The sequence below is a fragment of the Alligator mississippiensis genome, chromosome 5 (genome assembly GCF_030867095.1).
Source record: "Alligator mississippiensis isolate rAllMis1 chromosome 5, rAllMis1, whole genome shotgun sequence".
Lineage (NCBI taxonomy): Eukaryota > Metazoa > Chordata > Crocodylia > Alligatoridae > Alligator > Alligator mississippiensis.
In genome coordinates this window covers 22,076,786-22,087,622 of record NC_081828.1, presented here as the reverse complement: position 1 = coordinate 22,087,622, position 10,837 = coordinate 22,076,786, and the positions used below count along the sequence as shown (strand labels likewise).

General features: G+C 41.2%; 1 protein-coding gene across 3 annotated transcripts; it reads right to left on the bottom strand.

Moving 5' to 3' along the window:
* Positions 1-901: 901 nt before the first annotated feature.
* On the bottom strand, positions 902-10,805 carry TYW3 (tRNA-yW synthesizing protein 3 homolog). Of its 3 annotated transcripts, none has more exons than XM_019489104.2 (6): positions 10,558-10,805; positions 9,532-9,609; positions 3,473-3,571; positions 2,912-2,983; positions 2,504-2,637; positions 902-1,471 (listed from the first exon to the last, which is right to left on the bottom strand). In XM_019489104.2, exons 1-6 carry the CDS (start codon positions 10,741-10,743, stop codon positions 1,159-1,161), a joined length of 882 nt encoding a protein of 293 aa, XP_019344649.1. In that variant the 5' UTR covers positions 10,744-10,805; the 3' UTR covers positions 902-1,158. The 3 variants fall into 3 exon arrangements, with proteins under 3 accessions (XP_019344649.1, XP_014449338.2, XP_059583930.1); XM_014593852.3 differs by having other exon boundaries at positions 9,529-9,609; positions 10,558-10,804; XM_059727947.1 differs by lacking the exon at positions 9,532-9,609 and having other exon boundaries at positions 10,558-10,804.
* Positions 10,806-10,837: the final 32 nt, after the last annotated feature.

The window sequence follows — 10,837 nt, the reverse complement described above, 5'->3', positions numbered from 1 at the left end:
GGGGCACAGTCCTGTCACAATACCTTTCTCAATTAAATAAGCAGCAGTTTGAACTAATCCCAACATCGCCGATTTTTAACCACACACAAAAGCTTTTTGCCCCACAACAAAAATCATACAGAAAGCATAAGAGTTTCCTAAGCAGACTTAACCTTCTGTCACTGAGCAACAAAGAAGACAGTTATTGTAGTTAAGTGCCAAATGTTTGGGGAGCATACCTGTCAAGAACATGACAAATTTCTCTATTTTATTTTAAAAAGTCTGATTATTTCCCTGCTTATTTTCTGGATTGCGACCACTTATTTAGCTTCTTTGGTAGGTGGAAATAAGAAATGGGCAAGGGTCAGAAAGACACTAATGAATGAAAGAGACTGCCAAGAGTTTTCTTGAAGCTAACATAAAACTATCGGATAGTTCAAGACTTTTAAAACCAGCTGACCAAGGCAGAAAGAACACACATAAACAGTGCAACCAGAGCTTGAAACCAAGGACTGAAGTGTACAAAGCAGCAGAACTGTTATTACAGTGGAAGCGATGGAATTCTGGACATGTTGGACTGGAGAGGCAGCTTACACTGCCAGTATGGACATGCATCTCAACTTTGTTTTTTCATGCAAATCTTGGTACACAAGTACTGTACTCAGTAGTAAATACTGCCTTCTTTTGACAAGGCTGTCCTGTATTTCTGCAAACAGATTGAATAGTCCCGAACGGTTAAGGTTTCCAACATCAATATTCTTATGAACTCATAGAAGGAGCTACAGTAGTAGCAGTAGTACTGGAATAAGGATGTAATTGCTGAGCGCTGGAGCTTTAGGTCTTTCCCCAGTGTTAAAATTAGTATGGCCTTCCCTGTGGATTGGTGACAAACTAGAGCAATGCAAAATTAAGCTGCTATGTGTTTGTCTTTAAAATATAAAGATACTTTATTTTTAGAAGGTGCATTTCTGTAGCATTTTATATACAACTCAGAACCTGTCACATTTGTTTTATTAGTGGCTTTAGTGAATATTGTCCTCATGGTAAAACTTCCACAATAGCATTGTTTCCCAGAACACAGAAGTTTAAAAGCTCTTATAAAGAGCAGTACAAATATCAGTATGCTTGCAATGTTTTCATACTTCTAGGCATATATTAACAAGGAGATAATATCCCATGTCAATATATTTCCTCAAAAATATTAAGATTGATTTCTGGGTCGTCTTCACTTTCTGAATCTTCATCGTCATCTGGAGAGGTATTCACACCATGCACATTATCTGTGTTTCTTTTTCTCCTGCGAACGTACACAGAATAGGTTTGAACTGTTTCACAAAAGGAGTTACTGTCTGGAGAGGCGATCACATCACATGCTTTATCTGGTTTTCTTTTGCTCCTGCAACTGTGTGTAGAACATGTCTTGACTGTTTCACAAAGTGAGCTACTAGAGCCATGTTGGGTTTTCAAAGCCAACTGCAGGCAGCTGTAAAACCTAGAAAGCAGTAAGTATGTAGTTACAATTTGTGTATGTTTGCTGTTTCTGCAAGCCAAACATTACAGTTTTTGCAACACCTTTAAAATAAATGCAGAACCATTATAAGAGAATTCTTACTAAATCCAAATGCTGCCCTGTTCAAGTCCTCTGTGAGGATACTACCAAATGTCTCCTATATATATGCTGTCATTTCTCTAACCACTAATCTTATTGATGGAACCTACTTGGCAAAGATGCCCAATGTATAATTAAAATCCCATATTACTGAGAACTTCATAACGGATAATCATCTTCCAGGTGTCTCTAATGGAAAATCCTATTCATGATTCAGTGGACCAACTTCCCTCCCATTAGCAATTACTTAAATACCCCTTTGGCAATGACAATATGAAAAACATTTTTCTTAAATTTTTAACTGTCATTAGTACAATTAAGTATGTTGTCCTCTTACTCTTCATCCTACCCTACTGTCTGCTCTCACATCTGGAAAGAAGATGATGCTATTACCTACCTCTCAGTAGACCACCAGCACATTTGACAGACCAGTGTCAGAACTATGCAGTGTTTAGTCTGTTAAAGTGTGTATTCTAATCTGAACCCACATGAAACTGTGAATTTAAAATAAGAAAACATCCTGATTTTTCATTAAAAGTTTTTAATTATGTGTGTCTAGATACTGTGTAAAATCTATGCAAACACAAGTCCCACTATGAAGTGAGCCATGCATCAATCAGCACTCCATGAGAAGTCCATCCTATACATTTGAAAAAGTTGTAGTCCAGACCTTTTTGGAAATATTAAATACATCCACTTTGAGTAGTTACCTTATAATGTTGCTCATACAGATGACTGTTTAATGAAGTACTTATCTCTGGTCTTCAATAGCTGAAAATTTAACTCTTAACTGAAGTTACATTTTAAACCTATTACTACCTTGTGATTAAATGTTTGATATAGCATTTTTCCCATATAAATTGATACATCTGAAATTCAGATGTTGTGAAGTAGAATGGGTGTAATTTAACAAACCTGTCAATCCTCTTCAAGTTCTCTTCCATCTTCCGATTAGCTATCTGTACTAGGAAGTCAACATATTCTTCAGTGACCATCAATTTCCCCATCTGGCTTAATGGAACTTCTAAACAATGAGTGCTCCGAACAGCCTAGGGGATATAAAAAAGTACTATCTTGAATTAAACTAGCTTCTATTTACTTTTAAGTAGATAGCCCTACAAAGTTGGTGCAATTCTTTTAAAGAAAAAATCATCAGAGGAGATTCAGTTGTTTGTTAAGACTGGATGGAGATCTTCACTATGGCTTGTCATACCACAGCTAACCTTAAATAATGCTATTCAGATGTAACATTTATTAAGTGTCTTCATGTTAGAGAATAATTTTTAAGTTGTGTAACAAAACAGGAAAAAAAAAAGACTTTACCATCATAATTTTCCCTCTTCTGCCAACTGTAATGCCAGAGTTCCTGAATCCAGAATTTATAGCTGCTGAATGCTGTGGAACACACAAATATTTTAAACAATTCATATGCATTTTGTCAGACTGATTATTTTTACAACCAGGAGAGCCTTGTATGCTTTTACATTTTGCAGCATGCAGCAACAGTTGTAGGAAGATGACAAGTTAGGAACAAGATTGTCCTGTGCAGCTCTATAGAATTTCTTTTCACTTAGCAAACTAGTTTCTACAAAACATTATCAACCAGGGAATGTGACACGTTATTCAGGCAAAGCATAAACCAAACCTGGTTAAGCTAGGAGACTGAGTACATTAAAGTCATTTTATTTTTAGAAAGTATAGGAAAATCTGCAGAAAGTCTAAATCCATATTTTCTCCATCAACTTATTTTATTACCCCAGTTATTAAACAGTTCTCCTGGGAATAATTCTAAGTGTTACAAGACAGTTAACTGCCAGCATTTTTACTTATGCAGCAAGGAATTTAAACAAAACAATACAACACTGTTACTTGATAAAATCTTACCAGAAGTTGTGCATCTTGCAATTCTCGACACAGCACATGGAGAACAAATGGTTCAAATTTGAAAATAGCGTCACCAGTGGCTTTCTGCAATGCAGTCATCTGGAAAATGCAGGGAATGTTATAATATATTAGTCCTACAAATGCAAGTGGCTATCAGTAATACTTCAAAACAAAACCTCATCAGTGTATGTAACACACACAAATAAATACAGGGACTGATGTGGCTCAAATAATCAGATTTCTGTAGTTGTTTAACTGTGTTTAGCTTTTCATTGTTCATAATAAGGAGAAGCTTCACAGATTTTTCAAATTTTCTACTAGCTGAACAGATAACCTTGCTATGATTTTGTATTAAACTTAAGATTTTTTCCCCCCACTTGCTTCCCTTTTTCTTTACAGGCAGTCTTCAGACTTACAACACAATTGGTTCCTGAAAATTACATCTTAAGTTGAAACGCTGTAACTCGGAACCAATTTTCTTATAAGAAACAATGTTATAAATGGGGGATTGGTTCCTGAACCAAGGCCCAATACTCTATTTTCACCAAAAATACCCCAGAATTTTGTACTTAATCAATTATAGATGAGTAATATAGCTACATTAATGTATTTATATTGTAAATAGCAATCATATTGATTTGGAAGGACTTCTTTGAGGTGACATTGTTGGACTTTTTGAAGGGCTCTTGGCTGGAGTCTTAGGAGTCTTGTCTGCAGGTTTTTCTGTAGTCTTGTCTGCTTTCTTAAAGAAAGTGTCCAAGGAACTTTGGACAAATGTTCTCAGGGAGATGGGTGACACAGCAAACTTGTTTGCTGGCGTGGCATCACATCGGATCAAGCATTGTAAAGTCAAAACTGATGTCATAAACTTGAAATAGGGTATCAATTTATAAACATTGGAACTTGAAACATTGTAAGTTGAGGACTGCCTGTACTACTTTTTACATTACTACTGTTTTTTGGGGGGGGGGGAGGGGTAGATTTTTTAATATGATGTTGGGCACTTAAATTCTGAAACAGTTCTCAAAGCAGAATAATCTTAAAAGATGAATTAGGCTCAATTTATGGCCTGAACCACTTGATCACACTTAAATGTTTCTAGCTATTTTATTAACATTATGAAATAAAAGGATTTAGAAATTGAAATTAAATTCAACCTACTTCAAAAGGATACATTGTTTTATAGCTACATGGTGAATTTTACTGTTAGGGCTTCAAGATAAATGTTTTGCTTCAAGATAAATGTTCCTACAACTGTATTTGCAAGTGTGTACACAATGAGCAATTAAATGTTGCCTAGGACAGTGGCAGCCAAGCTTTTTGGCAAGTGCGCCACAAAATTAGCTCTGAACATCCCTAAGTGGCACTGATTCCTTTCCCCTACTCAAGTTGCTACATTTTCTGCTTCTTGTCCTGTGCTCCCTGCCTGATCTGCTGCTCCACTTTCTCCCGTCTCCTCTCTGCCCCATCTGCTACCATGCTGCCTGTCCCCTCCTTGAGCTGCTGTATGCCACACACAGGATGCCAGTGCCATTTGTTTCATATGTGTTGGAAGTTGGCCTAGGATGTAATTATGACTTCTTTACTTCTATATCCAGTGTTTCTGTAAAACAAATGTAAAAGCTGTTACGGATTTTAGTTCACAAAGGTTGGTTTGAGACCATTTCATTACTGCAGTTTGTGCCACAATCTACCACTGTATTTTATACTTTTTTGTGTTCTTACTTTGAGACTAATCGTGTTCCCCACAATCAGAGAGCATTTTGAAGAAAGCATTAGTAGGTATAGATTTGCTACATTCATGTTTAGGACAACTTTGAGCTGTTGCCACTTAGTTTGTTTTTATTTTCCAAAATTAAATATTTTTAGTAAAACTCCTAAAATAAACAAAGTCAACTCAGCCTAGCACTTTAAAATACCAGCAGTGGTGATATAAAGTGAAAATGCTGACATGACTATCTTCAGCTCTTAGAATATAGGAAGGCATGTGCATATTGTCACAGTGTATCTCTTTCAGTCACTGTTCTGGTTATGAATCACGGCTAAACATTTTAAATGCTTAATATTGAAAAGTTAAGTCATGTATTTAGGGGCCTGTTTTGTAAACATGCCAAGCATCTTTGGCTACCACTTTAGCCAGCAGGAACTGGTGGTGCTCAGTGTCTGTTACTTTAGGCTCTACAATATGAAGCCCACGGGTTAAATGCTGCGCTTCCATGAACACCACCGAGTTCAGCAGGGATCCAAGCAGAGCCAGCAGTCAACCCATGACCTAATAATGAAGATCTGGGGCCTCCGTACAGATGTAGATACTCTTATTTCAAACATTTTCCCTATGTTTAAAAATTCTTGTCTAGTGACCTGAGCCCTATAACGCACAGTCTCAGCAACCTGACTAGTGTTAATGCAGTTGGGAGCAAAATTGGACAGGCATGTCTCAGAGATAAGTATTATAACAGAGTCCAATATTAGCTGTGATCAATGTAAAGTAAGGGTGGTGGGTATATTTTTTTAAAAGGGGTTTCTGTTTCTCTGACAAAGCTAAGTAATTTTGCAGGCGCTCAAGGGACTGTTTTGCAGTAAGAAGAAATAGACAAGAGAATCATACCGACTGAAATTGTCCATGCGCGTCAGCAGTGCCCTAGGGCTGCAGTGACTGATGCTGCTTGTTTCATCAAAATGCTTTTCAACTGAAATATTACAACTAAGGGATTTTATTACCTTACTGCTTCTAAATCGCCAATTTCCTGTGAAAGGCTCAATTTTAATAAAAAATACTGAAAGTAATTTCCTATTACGCCTACAAAGTCTGAGGCCCATCTCTGTACCCCAGTAGAGTCTGTGGCAAATACCCCAGGGGGAACAGAACCAGGCTCTTAGTCAGTACAAAGTGAAAGCCTAACTGCTGCAAACAGATTAATTACAAGTGGCAATTGGTGATGAGATGTTCTATGCAGGGACTTTCCTGTACTACAGCCATAACAGTAGAGAGGGATGTTGAAAAGGAAAGAACCTGTGTTTACTTAGAGAACTGTGGTCTCTGTCACACACTACACTTGGCAGTCCTTGCGCCAATAAACTGAATGCTTGCCTGAACTGCAGTGCAGTACAAACTTGCCTGAGACCAGCTGTTAACTGGCTGGCTTGGGTACCTGTAGCAGCATGGCTGAAGCAGAAGCATAACAATCAGTTTCTGCATTCCCTCAGAAATCAGCACCTGGGACAGGTGCCCCCATTGCTTTGTCCTGCAGCAGGATGGTCCTCAGGCTGGGCTGCAAAACCAGCCAGAGAAGCAGGGTAAATTGTCATGTAGTTGGCCTGTGGCTTTGTGCTCCTGCAGCTAGACTATTATTGATATGTACATCAGTTATATGAAGTTAGCTTGGGCGTGTTTACACTACACTATAGTCACAGCACAGTAGTACTGCCAGACTCTTTTTCCACAGCCATACTTATGAGTACAGATCCTCATGGACTACAACAGGAATCCATATGTGTGCTTATGTACATCTTAAAGTAGCCAAACAGCAGTCCCATACATACGGAATACAACTGCCAAAAATAGTGTGTAGATTTGTCACTGAGAAAGCGATGCATAAAAAGAAAATATGGCACTTATCTCCGAGGACATATTTTTACTGAATTTTTATTTATTCTTGTTGAACAGTACCCAGAATGCCTGCATGAACAGGTATTCTGTACACATTATGAAAGCCTTTTCCTAAAAGTATAAAAAAGATCATAAAAAAATCAGTTAATTATATCTCAAGTTTCCTGTTCCTGTACGATGGTTGCCGACATACACAATGGTGAGCAAGGTAAAGTGAGCTGCCTGCTGAAGAGCAAAATGTATACAGTTCAGGAGTTCTGACTCCCACTCATTTCCCAACCATTAGATTACCACTCATGTATATAGTATACGAAAATAAAACTAGTCAAGTAGTTCTCACACTTTTAATGGATGCATGAAATATCTTACCAGATGTCTGCCACTAAAAGTCAATACAAAAAAAAAAGTTCCTGCTAGCAAAAAGCTGCAGCACCCTACTGAGCTGCTCACACCTTGTCCCTAGCTGATGGCAAACAGACTGAGTCTGGTGAGATTTTGATCAAGATGCTATTAAATAACTCAAGAACAATAAGGTGAAGGGGTTTCGTTTGAGTCCAGATATATGTAGCTTTTATGGTCCTGATATTGGTTTTACTTCGTGGGGTAAAATGTAAAGAACAAAAAGCAAATCTGGAAATCAAAGAGTACTGAATCTGTTTAATTTCTTGCAAGTGATTAGATTTTTGGTTTAAGGATATTTAGGGTATTATTAAATTAAAAATCTAGCACATTAAATTAATACTTTTGGCACTAGTTTACACATTTACTTGCCAACTAAGGACATGCTAATCTTAATTGCATTCAGAGCAATTAAAAAAATTATAATAAAGATAAAAAATATAGTTAACACATTTGTACAAAATTGTAATAACCCAGATAGTAACTTTGGAAAAGGATAGTAAACATAATTCTGCAATCAAGTCAATCTATAATCTACTTGAGATTGGGATAAAATGTAACGTAGGGGCAAAACACTGCCACGTCTATGTACTGAAGGGTCCTTTCACTTTCTGCTGAAGTAGTTAACGTTGGCAGTGGTCAGAGACAGCATAAAGACTAATGGATATCAGGTGTGATTTAATATAGCAGAACTTATTTTCCTGTTGGTAATGAAATATAGAACTTCGTTGCTAGTTCAGTGTAAGATACTAACAAGATTACCATCTGAACCCTGTTTGGTCTACAAAAAGTGAATCTGTAGTGCCATTACTTCCTAAATGTGCAAGCTCAGCCTTAAAGTCACTCTTTAACTAACATCCATGTTTGTAGCCTTAGGTTAGAAAAAGACTGAATTTCATGGAAGACCGAAGATACTGAGATCACATGGAAAGCAGGACTCCACTTATGTTATGAAAAAGGAACTTAGATGTACATTTTTTTCAGATAACATACTTTAGAAAATACTGTTCTAGAAATACCACAAAATGACCTGTTGGCTGTGTCCAAGCGAGCATGGAATTATGGTATGTGGTACCACTCACCGCACATACAAGCGTTCTCTACACCGCTACCTTGCAGCATAGGTTTGGGGGTTTTTTTGACCCCGGGAAATCCTGGGGTCAAAAGAACCCACACCAAAAAAAAGCAGGGCAGTGCAAGTGATGGCAGCATGCACTGCCCAAAACTGGAGCCTGGCCCGCTAGACTTATACTCTGGGTGCTGGCCAGGCTCCTAGCTGTAAAAGCACCATGGCTGGAGCCCTGGGATGCCCCCATATAAGGCTGCAGGTCCAGCAGTTGCTGGCCCCAGCCTCCCTACCCCACCCAGGGTTAACCTGCCAAGTGCCAGAGGACATGTGGCAAGGGCATTCCCTGGTTTATGCTCACGTGGATACAGCCATGATGAATGGATTATGGAAGTGGTGGATTTTGTTACCTGTTCATGCTCCAGTCTAGGTTATATTAAACTGTCAAACTTAAATTTTCTCTCTCTCTCTCTCTCTCTCCACATGAAGCAGGGAAACTAAGCAATTTGACTATGTTTGTAATAGGAAGCTAGCACTTCCTCTAACTATTGTAGATACCTTGCACATCACTTCATTTTAGTGGCCAGGAAAAAAAAAAACTATACTTTTTTCTAGTGCAGGAATGCTCAACCCCTGGCCTGCAGGCCAGACATAGCTCCCCAGTGCTATATCATGGGAACCTTGTGATCATGAGTGTTTTGGGTAACTGATCTCAACGTGCGGAGCCTGATCCCGGGAAGGTAGGGGCCAGCCGAGGCCATGCAGGCTTGACCTGGGCATGCCTGGGCCAGCCAAGTCCACCTGGGCCCGATCCTGGCCTACCGGGTTTGATCTCACACACAGACTGGTTCCACACCACTCATCTGGCTCACAGGACCACAAGGCTGAATGCCACTATTCAAACTTCATGTCTTCTCTGGAGCATGAGAGGAAGGCAATACAGTGTTATGTATAACAAGGTGCTGGGCACCAGCCTCTTACCACCTCCTCTTTGGTGCACATGTGATGTGTTACCATGAGCCAGACGCAGTTCTTCTTCTGTACTTCATAGCCGCTGCTATCCTGGCAAAGAGCAGCAGGGATTAGAGCAGTGGGGCTGGCACAGAAACCTCCGCACTTTGCTTTCTTGCCTCTGGGGATGAGGCCCTAAGGCAGGGACGAGCAATTATTTCAACTGGAGGGCCACTTAACGAGTTTTGGTGAGCTGAGGGCTGCAACGCTAGCCCCACTCCTTGGTCGCCATGTCAGAACTGGAAGTCCTGCCACTAAAACCATGACCTTTACCACCAAAAGTCCCTCCCCTTGCTCCTGGAAATACTCTTTTTGGGAGGGGTTTGCCATCTTGAAACCAGAAAAAAAAATCATATACTAAAACTCAAAGATCTACTATACTGTATTTTAATTTTATTGCAAAAAATATTTTTGTCTTGATTTATACACGTTTGTGCAGTGTATATAGAGGTGATTGCATAAAAGCTCAAAAATAAAGTCTTTCTTTGGTATATTGTGTGTGGGGGTAGGGGGCATGCATGGTGGAGTCAGGGGGGTTGTGACAAGGTATGGCTGTGTGTGTGGGGGGCTGTAGGGCATGTTGGGAGATGTGTGTATGCGCGAGGGGTGTGGGTTTGTGAGGGTTAGAGAGAGGGTGGGGGTACCTCCACACCCTTCCCCATAGCACAGAGCCCCTGTTGCCAGCAGCAGGCCCTCAGGCTACTCATGGCCCGTGCAGGTGCAGCTGCACATGGCTCCAGCCAGCTCCAGGAGCAGCATGAGGTGGCAAGGAGCGCAGCCAGGGCAGCTCCACCTCCCCCGCGTGCTGCCCAGAGGGCACGCTGCGCGCCGGGGACCCCGACTCGGAACCTGCGTGCGGCTTGCTCGGACCTCACAGCAAGGCAGGGCCGAAGGGCCCTCACGCAGGCACTGCGCCCTGCTCGAGGCAGAAGCATCCCTGCCCCAAACAGGTCGGCCCAGGGGCCCGCCGGCGGGGGGTGACGGGCCGGGCACACTCACGGCGGCGGCGGGCGGGGTCTGCACGAGGAGCACGCGGCCGGCGCACGAGCTCGTGGTGCAGAACCGGTCCTGGCTGTTGAGCAGCTGCACGAGGCCCGCGACGGGCAGGTCCAGGCGGCCCTTCCGGCTCGTGTCCGCCCGCGCCAGGCGCTGCTCCCGCCACAGCCCGAACGCGGCCGCGGCCATGACGCCGGAGGGAGGTGGACGGAAGCCCACCTACGCCAAACCTCCTCACCGCAGCTCAAAGCCGCGGAAGGGGCGGGGCTTTGCTCGGCGCAGC

Excerpts from the sequence above, each read along its gene's own strand:
- TYW3 (XM_014593852.3), bottom strand. The coding sequence starts at position 10,743 with ATGGCCGCGGCCGCGTTCGGGCTGTGGCGGGAGCAGCGCCTGGCGCGG. Across the intron at positions 2,638-2,911 it reads GAAGAGGGAAAATTATGATG|GCTGTTCGGAGCACTCATTG; the intron begins GTAAAGTCTTTT and ends TATATCCCCTAG. Across the intron at positions 1,472-2,503 it reads AACTTGAAGAGGATTGACAG|GTTTTACAGCTGCCTGCAGT; the intron begins GTTTGTTAAATT and ends ACTGCTTTCTAG.